Source organism: Eriocheir sinensis, chromosome 63 (assembly GCF_024679095.1).
Source record: "Eriocheir sinensis breed Jianghai 21 chromosome 63, ASM2467909v1, whole genome shotgun sequence".
In the NCBI taxonomy this organism is placed as follows: domain Eukaryota; kingdom Metazoa; phylum Arthropoda; class Malacostraca; order Decapoda; family Varunidae; genus Eriocheir; species Eriocheir sinensis.
The window spans coordinates 8,090,974-8,110,973 of record NC_066571.1 but is presented as its reverse complement, the minus strand read 5'-3'; the positions used below and the strand labels follow the sequence as shown (position 1 = coordinate 8,110,973).

Here is a 20,000-nt window from a genome sequence, read left to right as displayed (position 1 = left end):
GTAATTATGTAAAATCTAACTTCATATCGCTATAATCTGTCTTAATACATATAAAAACCGTCTTCTACGTAGTCAACCAATATTGTATCCTGCTTTAAACCGATTAGATGTTAACCTTAACCTCCTGATGGCTAAAAGTACGTCTTACTACGTGTACTAACCGTATTGTACAGATGGAAATATCTCTGAATCATGCAATAAACTTAATCACATCTTTGAGCTACTGAAAATTCACAGTAAGTAAAATGTATTTATTACCTCAAATTCCACTTAAAATCGCGTCTGATCACGTAAAGGATTCAATCTACGCGCATAAATCCTTTCTTTTATATGACGCTAAGGTAAAGCACATCTGTAACCACAACATGAAACTCCCCTTAAGCTTTTTTCTAACCCTGGCGATGCAAACCTCATGTATTACCTCAGACAACTCCAAATCGCTGGTCTATTTTCAACGTACATACAAACAACCTTTTACTTCCTAACATTCACCTGAACCACGTCTGTAAGCTGCCATATACTCACTAAAAGCTTATGTCTGACCCTGGCTGCGAAAAACACAATTTCAAATGACTCAAACCGATAAGGACTCTTGCATACAAACAGACATTTATCTTACTCTTGCCACATCCTTGAGCCACGGCCTAAAGACACCATATGTTTGTTTCTGATCCTGGCAGCGCAAAACTAAACAAAAAATCGCTAACTTCGAAATAAACTATAAACAGACTTCATGACGCTATGCTTTTACACATTTCTTAGCTAAGACATAAATACTCACCGTGAGCTTGTTCCTGACCCTGGTGGTGCCGCAGGCGAGTTTCTCATCCAGGGCGAGGGTGAGGGTGAAGTGCGTGGGGCTCCTGAGGGCGCCGCAGCCAGGCAGGGCGCCCCACTTGTCTAGTTCCACCGCCGTCACGCCCTCCGCCGGTACCCGCACCACCATGGCCCGGTTCGTGCATTCGACCGAGTGTGGCACTGGAAGGGGGAAGGAAAGAGGATGCGATTATTAAATAGATAAAGTAGATTAAATAGATAAAATAGATAAAATAGATTAAGTAGATAAATAGATAGACATATAGAGAAAGAGAGAGAGAGAGAGAGAGAGAGAGAGAGAGAGAGAGAGAGAGAGAGAGAGAGAGTTATTATCACTGTACTGTTATGCTGCTGTTCCCATTTTCACATATGCAAGAATTGAGAGTGGCGCTATGACAGGAACGGAACGAGTGAGATCATTTTTATCACTATTTTCATTATCATTATCATTGTTCTGTTTGGCTGCTTTTCTCAATTTACAAGAACAGTGTGTCATTGTCATCATTATCATTATTCTTGCAATGTTAAGTAACGTGTCAATTATATTATCATTATAAGTGTACTGTTAGACCACTACACTCATTTTTTATTAGAACAGCGTTTTTGGGAGGTTTCTTTCCACTGTTTTTCTTTCCTTGACCTAATATCTGTACCGTACCAAAATTGGGAGACGGACTAAACTAAACTACTGAAGAAACGCCAACAACTAACTCGCGGCCCCTTGAAGACTCCTTACTTGCTTATGTTCTTATGTTTTTATCCCCCAAAGTAACACAGAAAACGTTACTATTACCCCCAAAGACTGAGCCCCGCCAGGTAATTCCAAAGGTGAGCGAGTGGCTGAGTGAGGAAAGAAGACTAAGTGGAATGCGAGGATGGAGGGAAGGGGAGGGAAGGAGAAAAAAAAAAAAAAAAAAACAGACAATTTGCTATGTAACGGGAGGGCTTGTGGGGAAGTGTGTGTGTGTGTGTGTGTGTGTGTGTGTGTGTGTGTGTGTGTGTGTGTGTGTGTGTGTGTTGGAGATAGATAGATAGAGGGAAGGAGAGAAATGCACTAAGTAGAGAAAAAAATAGCAAGCGAATTTCAAATGATAAAATAAAATATGAAACGGAAACGGATTTAGAACATGAAAAAAACGAAATAACACACACACACACACACACACACACACACACACACGGACAGGAAGAATGAAATACGTAGTGAAATAGGGAAGTCACACACACAAACATAAAATAATACACTTACTCCTAACCAAAACAGACAGACTGACAGAGAGAGACACACAAAAGCCAAAACTACTCATTACTTAACCAATCAACAACAAACACTTAAATAAAAGAAGACAACAAGGGACTCTGAAGCATGAAATAACAACAGCGGTGCATAAGCGCGGGGAACCCTCAAACTGAAACAAGAAAACGGGGGTGAACAAAAAAAAGAGAAAGAGAAAATCACACACACACGCACGCACACACACACGGACGGACGGACCCAGGAAGGAAGAGAGAGCAAGAGAGGGAGTGGGGAGAGGCAGACGGAGTGGGGAGAGAGGGAGAAAGGGGGGGAGAGGTGAGAGGGCAAGCTGGCTCCTCGGGCTATCCACGTATGGCAGTGAAATAGCAATAGTGGAACATAAGAGCGAGTGTTCCTCCACCGTGGCTACGCTCCGTGACTGCCCACCGCTCCACCCTCACCCACCAACCCACCCACACCCTCTCCCTTCCCGCTTCCCGCCCGCCCTTCCTCCTGTCTTCCTCCCTTCGCCCTCCTCCGTCTGTCTGTCTGTCTCGACCTCCGTCCGTCCGCTCGGAAGTGACTGCTCGAATTTTAAGTTTGCGGCGTTTTTTTTCTTTCTTTGGGGTGACTGAAGGATATTGCAGAAAGGTCAGAATGCTTTATATACCTTATTTCTATCGACTCGGAGGTGTTTATCTATCCACTTGAAGAGAGAGAGAGAGAGAGAGAGAGAGAGAGAGAGAGAGAGAGAGGTTTGATATCTATTCTTGTTTTCCTGTTTCAGAGTTAATACCCCGTTAGTTTTGCATTCAGTAATTCTTCCAATGTGTCAGGAAAATATATTTCAACCTAGGCCTACTGCGAGTTATGAAAAATCTATATATGGCCTCTTTTTGTATGTATGCTGAACGTGGGGTGATAGAAGTAGTAGTAATAGTAGTAGTAGTAGTAGTAGTAGTAGTAGTAGTAGTGGTGGTGGTAGAAGTAGTAGTAGTAGTAGTAGCAGTAGTAGTAGTAGTATAGTTATTATTATTATTATTATTAGTTGTAGTAGTAGTAGTAGTAGTAGTAGTAGTAGCAGTAGTCGTATCAACCACAAGCTCTTTTAGCTTAAGAAAAATATGTTTAATAAGGTTTGTAATACTAAATAAAGATGGTTGTCGGCCACAGTCATTGGCGGGGTGGGGCCAATGACTTGCTTTGTGAAAGGATATGAGAAGAGATACCGCTCACAACGCAACTCTAATGGATGGAGGCCCGTTAAAAAATAGTAAGTAAAAAAAAGTAGCAGTAGTTGTAGCAGCAGCAGCAGTAGTAGTAATAATAGTTAGCAGAAATAATAGTAGGCTACGCTAGACGAAGACAGATTAGGGGGAGGAGGTGACTGTCCGGGTAACCTTTCAACACAGTCTTGCTCCAGATAATTCACCGTGATTCTCTTCATGCACACAGGCGTCAAACCACCGGGGTGATGGCGCCGGGGAGCAGCACAGCACTCCCCGACCATTACACGCCTCGGAGTGGTTTTTATTTCACCCTCCGCGGCCCAAAAATTCCTGGCTGCATGACGCTCGGGGCAGGGAGGGAGGGAGGAGGAAGGGGGCTGGAGGGAATCATATGTTTTGTTCATCTTTTGAACTTTACGTGTATGAGTTCAGCAGTGTCAAGAGCATCCCCTTCCCAAAGAAAGAATGAGAAACGATAAACCAATAAATGAAATAGTATAAAACGGTAAATTGCTTGATTGGGAGTAGGGAGGGGGTGTAGGAGATAGTCAAAGAGCATTCCCTTCCCGAAAAAAGAGTAAAAAACGATAAACTAATAAATAAAATAGTATAAAACGGTAGATTAAACGGTTGTCCACATAATTTCACTCCATTTAGTGTTGATAATGAGTTTCAGGCACACTCAGAGGCCCTCAGAACTACTTCCTCGTGTTATTATCGCACTAACGACTCAAGAAAACCATGTCCATTTAAGCATAAACTAATATAAATGAAAATACGTCTATCATTTTGTTTATGGATGAAAGAAAACATGCAGGAACCTTTGAAAAAAACTGTTTGTATATAGTTGAATCTGTTTATTTCATTAATTGTGCTATTATAGACTTTACTTTGTGGTTATGGATGGATTTTAATACTCTGCAAAATGTGAAGGTCTCAATGCAGGGACGGTTGTGTTTATGTTGTATGTTTCATCGATGTAGCGTTATGTGCTATGGATGTTTATGACGCTCGTGTTGATATTTCCTGCGCTATAGATTTTATTTTTTGTGTGGTACAGGGGATTTAAATACACACAAGGGCCACAACTCCCTCAGCCGCCGCAAGATGTCGTGACCGCCTCGTAGCCCGGACGGTTTTGTTTACCTTGGTGTTGCCCGCTTCTCATCCCTTTATTTTCCGCGATTTGTGACCCATTATTGTGACCCCGAGGGAACTGAAGCTTAAGGAGTACAATAGAAGCCTTCCGGACCCTTGTGGAAGCCGGGGAAGGTCGACGATTAGACGGAAGGTAAGTTATATCGTTTTTATGTGTGTGAGTGGGTGTGAGGGTTGGTCACTCGTGTCGTCTGTTTTCGTGTTTCGCGGGCTATTATTGAATTTCTGCTATCATTAAAGCCCAGAAGATGATCATAGAAGCTTCCTGGATCCTTGTGAAAACCGGGGAAGATTGAAGATTAAACGTAAAGTAAGTTATATCGTTTTTTATGCGAGTGGGTGGGTGTGAGGGTTGGTCACTCGTGTCGTCTGTTTTCGTGTTTCGCGGACTATTATTGAATTTCTGCGATAACTGAAGCAAAGAAGATGATCATAGAAGCTTCCTGGATCCTTGTGAAAGCCGGGGAAGATTGAAGATTAAACGTAAAGCAAGTTATATCGTTTTTTATGTGTGAGTGGGTGGGTGTGAGGATTGGTCACTCGTGTCGTCTGTTTTCGTGTTTCGCGGGCTATTATTGAATTTCTGCGATAACTGAAGCCTAGAAGATGATCATAGAAGCCTCTTGGACCAATGTGGAAGCTGGAAAATGTCGAAGATCAAACGTAAAGTAAGTTATGCCTTTGTGTGTGTGTGTGTGTGTGTGTATGTTGGTTGCTTGTTTTGTCTTTTTTCGTATTTCATGGGATATTATTGAATTTCTGAGGGAAGTGAAAGGCAGAAGATTATCCCTTAAGCCCGTGGATAAGCTAGTGAAGTTAGAACCGTAGTCGTACAGAAGGTTAGGCTTAGTTATATATGCGTCGTGGAGAATGACATTTGAACACACACACACACACACACAGAGTAACCATGTCCTCCCTCGCTTACACTTCACCTCACTAACATTTCTACTCATTCCTCTGGTCATGTCAGTTAGAATCCTTGGGTAACATGTTCATAATAATTAAAAGGTGACCGTCGCCTACTCCGCCGCCACTGACAACAACGGCGCAGCGGGAAGCGTAAAACACGTAATGCAGTAAATAATTAAACTTAACAAATCTTACCAAACCAAATTTAACCTAGCCTAATAATTTAAATCTATCCTAATCCAACCTAGCTTGACTTTTAAGTAAATCGAACTTAATCTTACAACCTGAAAATTGAGTCTGACCTAATCTAAATGTACTTGTGAATTTATTAATCTAACTTAAATTGTTCCCATTGTTCCTCTGAGCTAATTCACTGTGCTAGGCAACGCTCACGAACATTTTACATTATTATACTGAAGTTTATTAATTATCCAGACGCTTTTAGGTACTGCATATCATTCAGAGGCCAAATTTCAAAACATTATGCAAGAATTAACCCCTCGCTCGATGGCTTCAATAACTTCAATAATATTCGAATCATGTTTTGTGTGTCTGAAGTGAGGGCATTTTTCTTAAGTTTATCGTGTTGCCCTTGTTTCCTGCCCTCATGCCCCCTTGCCCTTCACCTCACCCCGTCACTAGCGATTAATATTCCTTTCATTCCCAGGTCATGTTAGTCTGGAATTAGTAATGGTAATGACGTCTCCAGGCTTGAGAAAGTTTATATAATGTGTGTGTGTGTGTGTGTGTGTGTGTGTGTGTGTGTGTGTTTTAATAGCCTAGCATGACGTTATATATTTTTTTTAATTAGGCTAGTGTGTTTCAGGAATAGTTTAGGTTATATTTTTTTTCATGGCGTGAGAAAGGTTTTAATATGTGTGTGTATGTGTCTGTAAATATCTATCAATCTATCTATCTGTGTGGTGTAGTTTTAAAGCCTAGCATGGCGTAAGTTACATAGATATTTTTTTTTACTAGCCTAGCAATTTTTTCTCGGGTATATTAATGGTTTTACTTTTTTTCAGGCACGAGATGGTTAAATAATATGCGTCTTTTGGTTGTTATAAGGCCTAGCATGGTACAATTTAAATACGTGGGGGTACTAGCTTAGCGTATGTTTGTTTTAGGAATAGTAATGGTTATATTTTTTTCAGTCCTGAGAAAAATATTAAAAATTGAATCTTTTGGAGTTATGTTTATAAAGCCTAACCTAGCATGATATAATATACACGTTGGTTTACTAGCCTAGTATATGGGTGTTTCAAGAATAGCAATAGTTTTAGCTTTTTCAGGCCTGAGGAAGCTGTTAATATGTGTCTTTTGGAGTATGTTTATAAGTTTAGCCTAGACCGATTTAGATAGTTGGGTTTACTAGCCAAGCAAATGGGTGTTTCAGGAATAGCAATGGTTTTATTTTTTTCAGGCCTGAGGAAGCTGTTAATAAGAACATAAGAACATAAGAACGCAGGAGTCTGCAAGAGGCCGGTAGGCCTGTACGAGGCAGCTCCTTTGACCCTAAGCTCCCGTGTATCTAACCCCACCTAATATCGCTGTCCATGAATTTATCTAGTCTATTTTTGAATGTGACAATTGTATTGGCACTCACCACATGACTGCTAATATGTGTCGTTTGGAGTATGTTTATAAGTTTAGCCTAGGAGGAAGATTTATATAGTTGGGTTTACTAGCCTAGCAAATGGGTGTTTCAGAAATATCAATGGTTTTAACTTTTTCAGGCCTGAGGAAGCTGTTAATATGTGTCTTTTGGAGTATGTTTATAAGCCTAGCCTAGCATGATGTATATAATTGGATTTACTAGCCTAGCAAATGGGTGTTTCAGAAATATCAATGGTTTTAACTTTTTCAGGCCAGAGGAAGCTGTTAATGTGTGACTTTCTGGTGTATATTCATAAAGCCTAGCACGTTATAATTATGTAAATGTCTACCAGCCTACTTTTTTGCATGTTTCCCAGCGTTGATTATGTATGAAGTTGACTCGTGTGAAGACTTTTTTTAGCATAGTCATTGCCATCTGTCTAATTTAAGTGACCTCAAGAAAATGCAGTGGAAAAATAAGTGAGAAAAATGTGAGTAAAGGCTTGTTAACTAGGCTATTTATCTTCTCCAGCTGTTCCTATTCATTTTGGTCACGTCTTGATAGTCTAAGCTCGGTCGTTGCCTTCTGCCTTGATTAAACTAACTTCAGAAAATGCCCAGTTAAGAAAATAAAGGAGATTAAATTTGAGTTAGGTCCATTTGAAAGCCTGGCTGGGTATGCCTCCTGTGGGCCTGTGATCAGTTATAATTCGCTCATTGCTTTCTGTGATATTAAAAGCGTTCAGGAAATACCCAGCTTATGAAAAAAAGGAGGAAATGTGATAGGTATATTTAATTTCATCAACCGTGTCTTTGTAACTCGTGTGGATGTATGCATATTATAAGTTTTCGATACGACGTTGCCTTATTGAGAAAAAAAGTGATATCATAGGTATTTAAAATCAGTTGACGCATTCATGAGTGTCGCTATAAGATTCCAACACGCGTAATAAGAAAAATTGATACGTTTACGATCGTTTGCGTCGTATTAAAATGACCACCAGGAAATGTTCAGAGCAAAAGAGAGGAAGAATTGTGAGTAAGCGAGTTTATATTAAAAAGCGCCACCTGTTTATATTAGTAATGCTGACTTGAGATTATTTTGTTAGCTTCGTCATGGCGTTGTCTCATTAAAGTGACTCCAGGAAATGCTTTAAGTGTTGAAAAAGGCTTTTGAAGTGAGTTGCGTAACCGGATGAAAGTAACGCTAATGATCATAAAACAGCGGCTGGGAGGTACTTTTTTCCTCTCTCTCTCTCTCTCTCTCTCTCTCTCTCTCTCTCTCTCTCTCTCTCTCTCTCTCTTTTCACCATCATCATTTTAGCGTCATTCGTGTATATGGTAACTCGATTTGACTTTAACTTTACAAAATCGTGGAAAGTTAACAAGCATGAGATACAGGTGGAGCTAATTAGGCCCAAGGTGATCTTTGCTCTTTTCTCTCCCACTCATTGTTATTCCGAGACAAATGAGCAGGGATGAGAAGGTAAAAACAGCAAGAAAATAAGAAAGGAAATGAATGGCCAGTGTCGGAGGTATTGAAAAGCCAAAAGAGCAACACATGTGACATTTAAAACTGGGATGACGTTGACACACACACACACACGAGAGAGAGAGAGAGAGAGATGAAACCTGTTCTTTTTTTTTACTCTCTTGGAACGCTTTAATATACTCATTTTTTCGACCTTTGCAAGCAGTCAAGAGAGAGAGAGAGAGAGAGAGAGAGAGAGAGAGAGAGAGAGGGGGGGATGAATGGAGGAATGTGTGTGTGTGTGTGTGTGTGTGTGTGTGTTTTACACAGGCCCGTACACACACACACACACACACAGAAAGGAAGAGTCGTTTGGTTCCTCTCTTTTGCTACAAAGTGAGGGTTAATTAACTCTCTCTCTCTCTCTCTCTCTCTCTCTCTCTCTCTCTCTCTCTCTCTCTCTCTGTCTCACATCATGAACACGTCTAAAAATGAAGTAGAGTTGCGCCTTTCGTTTGCAGTTGCAGAGAGAGAGAGAGAGAGAGAGAGAGAGAGAGAGAGAGGGCGGGGGGAGGGTTCAAAGTTTCAGTATCATGGCACAAGGGATTGAAGGACGAGAGAGAGAGAGAGAGAGAGAGTTAGTTGGACTTAAAGTTTGCAATCTGAGAGAAAGGAAGGGAAGGAAGGAAGGGAGTGAAGAAGGGAACAGGAACAGGAAGGAAAGAACAGAAGGAGAAAAAGGAGGAAGAAAAGGAGGTTACAGAAGGGAAGTTAACTTAAAGGAGGGAAGGAGGGAAAGCAAGGGAAATCGTGGAGGGAAAAGTGGAGGAAAGGAGGGAAGATCGGAGGGACTATAAAGGTTTGGAAACGAGGAAAGAGGGTTAGGAGGGAGGAGAGGACGATGCCAGATGATAGTTGAAGTTTGTTACTCTGGAGGGAAGGAGAGTAGGAGGAAGAGGAGAAAGGGAGGAGGAGTCAAGTAAGGAGAGCAAATAGAGAGAGAAGAAAAAGGAGTAAGAAGAGAAATGTGGAGGGAAGAAGAGATTTAGGGGAGGAAGGGTTAAACTAGAAAGGGCTACAGAGGAAGGAAGAAGAGAGGGAAGATGTGGATTAGGAAGAGGAAGAGGAAGAGGAGGAGGTGGAGGTGGAGGTGAAATTGAAAGAGGAGAAGGAAGAATAGGAATTAAGAGCAGCATCGAGAAGAAAAATCAAAAGAAGGAGAAAGAGGAATAGAGATAAAATTAGGAAGAAGTGAAATGATAGCAAGTTAACATAGAAAAAGAGGAGAAATAAGAGAAGGTAAAAAACTAGGCAGAGGAGGAGGAGAACGAGGAGGAGGACGTGGAGGGAGGGAGCAGCAGCACTTGGAGGAGGAGAAGTAAGAAGAGGAGGAGGAGGAGAGGACCGAGGAGGAGGAGGTGGAGGAGGGTGAGCAACAAAACTTGATTGCCTCACCGTTACGAGTGATCACAAAAAACGGGAAACTGGTGTGTCTGTGGGAGTACGCGTAGGCCAGCCGGGGACCTTTGAACGGGAGACTCAACCATATTACGATAGCCTCGCCGCCTCCACCACCACTGCTGCTGCCCTTCTTGTACTGCTTCTGCTTATTCTCCTCCTCCTGCTTCTACTTCTGCTTGTGCTCCCTCCTTCTGGTTTTATTTCTGCTTATTTTCCTCTTGTTCCTATTTCTCTTTGCATTACGTACTGTATTATTTTGAGTATTGATTTTATATTCGTATTTTTCATTATTAATCCTTCTCTTCTTGGTCTTGTTGATTTTGTTCTTGTTCTTTTTGTTCATCTGTTTCTAAGTCTACTATTGTCAATGTGTGCCTTTTTTTCTTATATTCCTCCTTTTCTTCTTCTTCCTCCTCCACCTCCCCCTCCCCCTCCCCCCCCCTCCCATCATTACGCTTCCCCTCCCAGCGGTGACGTCACAGGCTGGTGGGCACACGTCCCGCCGCAGTCACGCACGGGGAGCATTAAGATCAAGGTTAAGGCATTGAGGTATTGAGGACGTCTTGTGAGGGTAACTTAATGAGACAGGTGGAGGAGGAGGAGGAGGAGGAGGAGGATAATGGAGAGGGAAAGAAGACAGGAAGAGAAGGGGAACAGTCAGGCGAAGGAAGCAGGAGATAGAAGAGGAAGAAAATAAATACAAGGAGCAAAGAAGAGGAGAAAGAGGAGAAGGAGGAGGAGGAATAGGAGGATAATGGAGAGGGAGAGAAAACAGGAAGAGAAGGAGGAAAGACAGGCGAAGGGAACAGGAGATAGAAGAGGAAGAAAATAAATACGAGGAGCAAAGAAGAGGGGAAAGAGGAGAAGGAGGAGAAGGAATAGGAGGAAAATGGAGAGGGAGAGAAAACAGGAAGAGAAGGGGAACAGTCAGGCGAAGGGAACAGGAGGTAGAAGAGGAAGAAAATAAATACAAGGAACAAAGAAGAGGAGAAAGAGAAGGAAAAAAGACAAGAGGCAGAGGAAAAAAGGGAGTACAAGGAGACAGCAGTGAGATGAGAGAAAGAGACAAGGAGAGGAGACCAAAGAATAATGAGGAGACGAAGGAGAGGAGACAGACAGGAGGCAACAGAAGTAGACAAGAGGAGGAGGAGGAGAACGTGGGCGGTACCGAGGTTAAGGAGTGGGCGAAAAAGCAGCATTAAGGAGTTTGGTGTCTGCTCCAGTAGCCCGAGGGAGGACCTGTCTTGAGGAGGAGGAGGAGGAGGAGGAGGAGAGGGGGGAGCAAAGGAAATGATTCAATAATAGAGGAAGGAATCAAATCAGAAGAACCCAATCAATGGATATCAGATATGTCCTTCAGTTGTTACCCCTTTCCTTCCCATTCCCCATTTATCCCTTACTCCACACCTCCCCTTACCTCCTTACACTCCCCTTACTCCTCCCCTCCTCTTACTCCCCTCACTCCCCTTAGCTACCCGATGTACCCAATATAATGTTTTTTTGGCGTTTCCTGTTATGTTTGTGAACGAATAATTTTGTGGGTATTCTATCCATTTGTGGCGCCCTTGAACTGCCTTTTTTTCTTGTTCTACGTTAAGGGAGGCAGGCCAAGGTTATATAAAAAGAAGAAAAGGTTCACAACACGTTAATCCCACCATAAAAAAGTAACTATAGACGAAGGTGCCAAAGAGAGTTATCAAATCCTTAAAGTGTGTCTGTTCTTTCCTCCTGAACGGGTTTGAGAATAGTTCAGTTTTATTCTTTGTCTAAATAAATTCTTCTCTCACTCCAGTCGATCAATCGTATGGAAAGGTTGACCCTCCCCGCACTTAAAATTGGTCTGAGCGATAAATTCATCTCTACTATAAGAGTATATATAAAAGTCCATGTAATAGTGTAGTGTCATTCCAAGCATTCAAATCTAACACGAACTCAAAAGATTACACGCCAACGATTTCTGTGTTTCTGCCTCAAAACCGCAATCAATTATCACGTCTTCTAAAATGAAAGCGTGATTGCCTCTGTTGTCAAATTTCTTAGCTTATCACTCGAAGCACAACTTTGATACTAACATTAACACGGTCTCTAAACGAAATTGCACGGTGACGATGTGTGTATTTTTACCTCAGAATAATAACAACATTCATCTTGTCTTCTAAAAGTGATGCATGGCCGCCCTCTGCTGTTCCGTTTCTTCGCTTGTCATGCCAAACAGTCGACTTGGATACGGCCATAAAAACGCCAACTAAACTATCTTAGAGTGTTATTTTTTTCAGCCTCAAAATAGAGTAACATTCATCTTTCCCCCAAAGCTAATGTATGACCGCCCTCTGCTGTCCCGTTTCTTGACTTATCATGCCAAACAGTCGACTTGGATACGGCCATAAAAACGCCAACTAAACTATCTAAGAGTGTTATTTTTTTCTGCCCCAAAATAGAGTAACTTTCATCTTTCCCCCAAAGCTAATGTATGACCGCCCTCTGCTGTCCTGTTTCCTGACTTATCACGCCAAACAGTCGACTTGGATACGGTCATGAAAACGCCAACTAAACTATCTGAGTGTTATTTTTTCTGCCTCAAAATAGAGTAACTTTCATCTTTCCCCCAAAGCTAATGTATGACCGCCCTCTGCTGCCCGTTTCCTGACTTATCATGCCAAACAGTCGACTTGGATACGACCATAAAAACGCCAACTAAACTACCTAAGTGTTATTTTTTTCAGCCTCAAAATAGAGTAACATTCATCTTTCCCCCAAAGCTAATGTATGACCGCCCTTTGCTGTCCCGTTTCTTGACTTATCAATTCAAACACTCCCGGTCACTAAACGAGATTGCACGGTAACGGTTTGTGTAATTCTACCCCAAAATAATGGTAATTTTCATCTTGTCTCGTAAAAGGAAAGCATGACCGCCCTCTGGTATACCGCTTTTTACCTTGCTTCCAGTCAACTCAGATAGGAACACACACACGGTAACTATGTAAACCATGTAAACTATGTAAGTGTGTGTGTTTTTCTGCCTCAAAATAGCAGTAACATTCATCTTGTCTTGTGAAGGTGATGTATGACCGCCCTCTGGTTTCACGGTTCTGAGTTTACCATTGCAAGGAGAGTCCACAGTGCTACGAACTTAAACGCGGTAACTAAACTATATGACAACGTAAGAGTTTGTATATTTCTACCTTAAGACAACTTCCATTATCACGTTTAAAGGTACAACCCCCCCTCTGGTTTCACGGTTCTGAGTTTACCATTGCAAGAAGAGTCCACAGTAATACGAACATAAACACCGCAACTAAACTATACAAGATAAGTTAGTGTGTATTTCTACCTCAAAATAGTATCCATTACCACGTCTGAAGGGAACGCATGACCGCCCTCTGGTAATCCGTTTATTGGCCTACAGTTCACGTGCATGGTGCCAAGAGCCGCCTCGAGGAACGCCATTAAACGCTAGAGGGCGGCCCGCGAGGTGTGTGTGTGTGTGTGTGATGGGCAAGTGGGTGTAACGGAGCCTGACGTGTTTTTTTTGTGTTTCCCTTTTTTTTTCGTGTTTGTGTGTGTGTGTGTGTGTGTGTGTGTGTGTGTGTGTGTGTGTGTGTGTGTGTGTGTGTGATTTTTTTTTTTACTGCTCCGATTTTTTTCGTGTTTTTTTCTTGGCTTGGTTACATATTTGTTTTATTTTTTTGTTTGTTTTTTATTGCTATTTGCTTCGTCTTTTTGTTGTTATTTTTTGTTTCTCGTTTTTGTCAATCGTATCTTTATTTCATTTCTTTTATTGTTTATTTATTTGTTTGTTTTCTTTCTTCTTCCTTACATCTTTTCTTCTTATTTTTCTTATTATTATTTTTCTTATTTTTTCTTCTTCTTTTCTTCTTTTTCTACTACCACTACTACTACTACTACTACTACCTCTCATTCCTCTTCCTCCTCCTCCTCCTCCACCTGCTTCTAAAATCACTTGTCCTCATTCTCACTATAAACATACCAATCCCTTCCACCTCCCCCCTTTTTCCTCCCCCCTCCCTCCACTCAGCTAGCGGTATGCCTCCCACACTTCCTTTATTTCTTTCCACACCATAAACCTTCATTTCCTCCTCTTTAAACCTCTCATTCTTACACCTATATACACCAACACTTACAGGTACCATTCCATATGTCTCCCCTACACCTCCTCCTCTTTCTCCTTCTCCTCCTCCTCTTCCTATTTCTCTTTCTCCTTTTCCTCCTAGATAGTTTTGTTTTGTTTTTATTTTTTCAGTTTGTTCTTTTTTCACTTCCTTCTCCAGTTCCTCATTTATTTCCTTTCATTCTCACAACTTCTTTTCTTCTTCTTCTTCTTCTTCTTATTATTATTATTATTATTATTATTATTATTAGTCTTCGTTTTCTTCTTTTTCTTCTTTTTCTACGTCTTCTTTTTCTTCGTCTTCGTCTTCTTCTTCTTCTTCTTCTTCTTCTTCTTCTTCTTCTTCCTTCCTTTCTATGAACTACTAATGTTTTTTTTTATTCTTCTTCTTCTTACTCTTGTTTCCAATTCTCCACTTTCTCCTCCTCCTCCTCATCCTCCTCCACCTCATCATCATCATCTTTCCTTTCTATCAACTACTAATGTTTTTTTTTATGCTTCTTCTTCTTCCTCTTGTTTCCACTTCTCCACTTTCTCCTCCTCCTGATCATTCGCCTTCTTTCATCTTCCTTTTCCTCTTCCTCCTTTTTCTTCATCTATTGCATCTCCTCCTCCTCCTCCTTCTCTTTAATAATATACTCATGTTTCTTCTTTTTATCCCTTCCCTTATCCTTGTTTACCTATTGCGTCTATTCCTTTTTTATTTTCTTTCTCTTACTCGTGTTTTTTTTCCTCCTCCTCCTTATTCCCCTCCTTCTCTAGAATTTACCTCAATTCCCCTCCCTTAATTCTCTCCACACTGCCCTTTTTCTTCTCCTTCTTCTACCCTTACTCCTTCTTCTTCTTCTTCTACTCCTTCTTCTCCAATACCGTCATTTCTTGTACTCTGAATTCTCTCCACACTGCCCTTTTTCTTCTCCTTCTTCTACCCTTACTCCTTCTCCTTCTTCTCCTTCTCTTTCTCTCGATTTTTCCTCTTCTACCGTCACTTCTTGTACTCTGAATTCCTTCCATATACTGTCCTTTTTCTTCTCCTTCTTCTCCTTCTCTTTCTCTCGATTTTTCCTCTTCTACCGTCACTTCTTGTACTCTGAATTCCCTCCATATACTGTCCTTTTTCTCCTCCTTTCTTCTTCCAGTTCCTCCTCGTCTTCCTCCTTCTGCTCCTCCTTCAGATATTGCTTCCACTCCTTACACTCTTCCTTTTCTCCTCACTGTCCTTTTCCATCATCTTTTGACCCTACTTCTCTTCTACCTCCCCTGCTACCCCTCCTGCCCCCGCCCCTGCACAGCCCCGGGGCACGGAAGGCCATGATTAGCGGGCGTTCTGGGGGTGGAAGGATCCTTAGAACGGCCCCGAGCAGCCTTGGCGTGGGAGGGCGTGGGGCCATTATGCCGGGGAGCCTTGAGATGCTACCCACGCCTCCACTTGGCCTCTTGGTAGTCTGGCCCTGTCTCCTGTCTAGTGCTCCTCCTCCTCCTCCTCCTCCTCGGGTCCTGTCTCCTCCTCTTCCTAATGTGGATTCTGTCACCGTCTTTGTTCTCTTCGTTGTTCTCCTTCTACTTTTGTTTTGTTTTCTTCTTTTTTTTGTCGTTATTGTTAGTGTTGTTGTCCTCACTTTCCTTCGACTCCTATGAATTCAGCCTACTTGTCCTCCTCCTCCTCCTCCTTTACATCCTTCTCCTGTTTTTTTCGTCGTTATTGTTAGTGTTTTTTCCTCCTCCCGTTCCTTCTACTCCTGTGAATTCAAACTCCTTGTCCTCCTCCTCCTCCTCCTCCTCCTCCTCAATTAATATACCTAACCTCTACTTCAAGCTATCTATCGTATTGGCACTCACCACATGACTGCCAAGAATGTCCATCTCATCCACCACTCAGTAAACCAACTCTCGCCTCTATGTCCTTGCTGAGTCTGAATTGTTCTAACTTCATCCCATTGCCACGTGGCCTACCCTCTTGTCTTACCACCAGAACCTTCTTGACATCACCCTTATCAACGCCCTTCATTCATTTATATATTCCAGTCATGTCTTACCGTAACCTTCGGCTTTTGAGAGAATTCCACCTCGCTCGTTTTCCTTCTCCTTTTCCTCCTCATTATCATTTTCCTTTTTTTTATCTTCGTACGCGTCCTCCTCTTTGTCCTAGTCTTCCTCCTCCTCCTCCTCCTCCTCCTCCTCTTCTTCCTCCTCCTTACTAAATTCATTTCTTCTTATTATAAAACCTTTTTTTTGTAAGCATAATAAAGTGTTTCAAGTGTTTCCTCCTCCTCCTCCTCCTCCTCCTCCTCCTCCTCCGTTCTACTTTTCATCCATTATCTTCCCACTCCCTTTCTCTCTGTCTCTCTCTTGTGTATTCACCTTCTGAACTGAATATATCTTGGCGCATACCCCCTTTCTCTCTCTCTCTCTCTCTCTCTCTCTCTCTCTCTCTCTCTCTCTCTCTCTCTCTCTCTCTCTCTCTCTCTCTCTCTCTCTCTCTCTCTCTCTCTCTCTCTCTCTCTCTCTCTCTCTCTCTCTCTCTCTCTCATTGTTTTTTTTTCTTGATGGGTTGGCAGAAAACAAATATCTAGTCCATTATTGTTTGCGTTTTTGTGAATACGACTTGTTGCTCTTTGCAGGGGGAAGATTTATGGAGTCAGCTGTTGAGTCATACCGAAAGTGTTTTATTTTGCAAAGGTAAAATTAGAAGCATACGGTATCAGCTGCGCGTGGCCTCAGTGCCCATCTCCGTACCATTGACCCTTGAGCCTGTAGTGTGTGGGAACCCGTTACTCCGGGGCACAAGGCCAGAACAACATCCGGGTTCCCACAGTTTACCTCCCCCGTGTTTCCCCAGGTACCCATTTGTCAACCTGCCCGAGAGGGATGAACAGCTGGGTGGGTTACATGTTGACTACCCACGCCGGGATTCGAACCCACGCCCGCAGACTCGTAGTTATGTATTCATTGAGGAGACGTTTATTTTGGGATAATATTGATTTTTTTTTTTTTTCTTATTCTCTCTTATTGTCTGTTCTTGTATGTTTTTTTCTGGTTTTCTTGTCTCCGTATAATCTGTTTTTTTTTGTGTGTGTATGTGTTTTATTGGGTCTGTTTATGGTCTGTTTATGTTTATGGTTTTAATTTCCGTCAGTTTGAATCTATTTGTTTGCTCTCTCCATCTCCCTTTCTGCTTTTCATTAAATCTTCTATATATATACCAATTGTCTATTCTTTCTCTATTTATCATTCGTCTTTTTCCAGTTTATTTTCCTTGCTTGGTTCTGGCAATACTTCGTTTTTTCTCCCTTTGTATTTGTATTATTTTATTTTACTTTATTTTACTTTATTGTTATTATTTTTGTGTGTGTGTTTGTGCTTATCGCTTCTATCCAGTTTTATGTTTGTTTTAGTTTGCGTGTCTTTTTCTTACTCCTGTTTTTCATTATTCTCTTCTCATGTTTTTCTTGTATGTCTTTTTTGCGTTTTCTTTTATTAGGATTTGGGTGGTTTGTGCCTGATCATCTCCCTCTATATTTGTCTGTCTGTTTCCATCTCTCTGTTTCCCAATTTTCTTTTTATCTTGATTTGTTTTTCTTTTACATTTTCAGCAACACTTCGATTTTCCTCACCCCTGTTTTATATGTGTGTTTGTGTTTCTTTTATCACCTATCCAGTTGTGTGTCTGTTTGAGTCTCTGTGTTTCCCATTTTTCTTTTTATTTACGTTTGTTTTTCTTTTACATTTTCAGCAACACTTCCATTTTTCTCACCTCTGTTTTATATGTGTGTTTGTGTTTCTTTTACCACCTCTCCTGTTGTCTGTCTGTTTGAGTCTCTGTTTGCTCTCCTTTCTCTCTCTCATTCTTCTTCTTCCTCACTCTTTGTCTTTCTTTGTCTCCCTCCTCGTCATTACTTTTCTCCCTTTGTTTATATTCATTTTCCCCTCCTCCCGTTTTCTTTACTTAACCTCCTTTTGGTCTTGTTAAGCTGGCGGCCCTTTATTCCCCTTACTCCTCCCCTTCCCTCTTCCCTTCTCCTCCTCCCCTTTCCTCCTTCATCATTTAATCCCAGTCTCTCTCTCCCCTTTCGCTGTTATATTTGCCCTTTATTTTCCCCTTCACTTTATCCTCAATCTTCTTCTCTCCTCTCTTCCTTCTCATCGTCCACCTTCCCTTTCCCTTACATTTCTCTATTCCCCTTTCCCTTTTCACTTTTTTCTCTCAGTGACGTCTTCATTTTCTCTTTATTCTTCATCTTTCCCCTTTACTTTCCTTTTAATATCTTCCCTCCTTTTTTTATATTTTCCATCCTTCCCCTTTCCCACACCATTCCCCCTTTATTATCATTAGCTTCCCCTTTCATATTTCCTGTCCTCCTAAAGCCCCTTCCCATTCCCTTAACCTCATCTCTCTTCCCTTCCCTTCTTCTATCCCGTTCATTCCCCATCTCTGACTTCCCATCCCTTTCCATACCTTCCTCTTCCTCTTCCTCTTCCTCTCCCTTTCACCTTCAATTCCTTCTTCCCTTCCCTTCCATCCCATCCCCTTCCCTTCCCTTCCCTTCTTTTTCCTTCTCTTCCCTTCCCTTCCCTTCCCTTCCCTTCCCTTCCCTTTCCTTCCCTTCCCCGCCCACTCCACCCAAATCCACACCCACATCTTGTCTCCTAAATTGTCCCTCACCTTCCACCTACATACCCACATATCTACCTCCATCACCTCCACCTACTGCCCCCTTCCCCCCCCCCCACCCCCACCCCCCCATGCAAAGGTCAGGGGCGGTGGTGGTGGGCATGGGCGTGGTGTGTGTGTGTGTGTGTGTGTGTGTGTGTGTGTCGTAACTTCCGTATATCGCCGCCACTTGGACCGCAGTTTCCCCTTTAAACCCCTATCACGTATATATACACACACACACACACACACACACACACGCACACACACACACACACGTCCCAGATCACAGTCCAACAGGTAGGTAAGAGGGAGGGAGGGAGGGAGAGGGGAGAGGGGAGGGGGGAGGCGTGGATTGCGGGGGCGTCCAGGTAACGGGAGGTAATAAGAGGTGTGTCTCCTCAGGTATTTGGGGAGGGGGGAGGGGAGGGGGGAGGGGAGGGGAGGGGAGGGGAGGGAAAGGAGGAAGGGGGAAGGTTGTGAATGCTACTGTCCACTACCACTACTACTACTACTACTACTACTACTACTACTACTACTGCTACTACTACTATTACCACTACCGCTTCTACTACTGCTACTACTACTACTACTACTACTACTACTACTACTACTACTACCGCTACTACGTCCATCGCCTCCACTACTATCGCGTCCATCACCATCATCATCACCACCACGTCCAGTACCATCATCATCATCATCATCATCTCTGTTGCAATGATACCGTCAGCACCACCACCAGCACGTCTGTCATCATCACCACCACCACCACCACCTTTATCACCATCATCAACAACAACAACACCAACATCACCACCATCACCACTACCACCAACAATAAAAACACCAATATCACCACCACCATCACCACCATCATCAAAATACTAACAATAAGAATGAGAAGGAAAATAACAGGAACAAATTTTAACAGCAGAGATAGTGACTTAATTTTTTTTTTATCTTTCTCTCTCCTTTTAAAATACACAAAAAAAAAAAAAAATCAGGAAGGAATGTAATAATTATCCACTTTTTTTCCTCCTTCCCTCCTTTACTTCCTCCTTTCCCCTTCCTTCTTTCGTTCCTTTAACATGAATATATCTTTCCTAATGGTTTTGTTTATTTTCCTGTTTTTCCTCATCCATTTTTTCCTTTTTTTCAATAATTTTCTCTCGTTTCCCTCACTCTAAATTATCTCAAATGTATTTTTTAGATGTTTTTTTCCTATCTTCATTTCGTGTAATTTTATTTTTACTACTACTACTACTACTACTACTACTACTACTACTACTTCTACTTAAACCTCCTAGACTACCACCACCATTAGACACCACCACCTC

The 20,000-nt window shown here is 41.9% G+C and overlaps 1 protein-coding gene across 1 annotated transcript in view; it reads right to left on the bottom strand.

Annotated features, from left to right (window-relative positions):
* LOC126986958 (uncharacterized) overlaps window positions 1-20,000 on the bottom strand; it is an 81,829-nt gene that overhangs the window by 14,782 nt on the left and 47,047 nt on the right. The window contains exon 2 of the mRNA XM_050843521.1: window positions 782-978. Coding sequence (XP_050699478.1) covers window positions 782-978 — 197 coding nt within the window. The remainder of the gene's footprint in view (window positions 1-781; window positions 979-20,000) is intronic.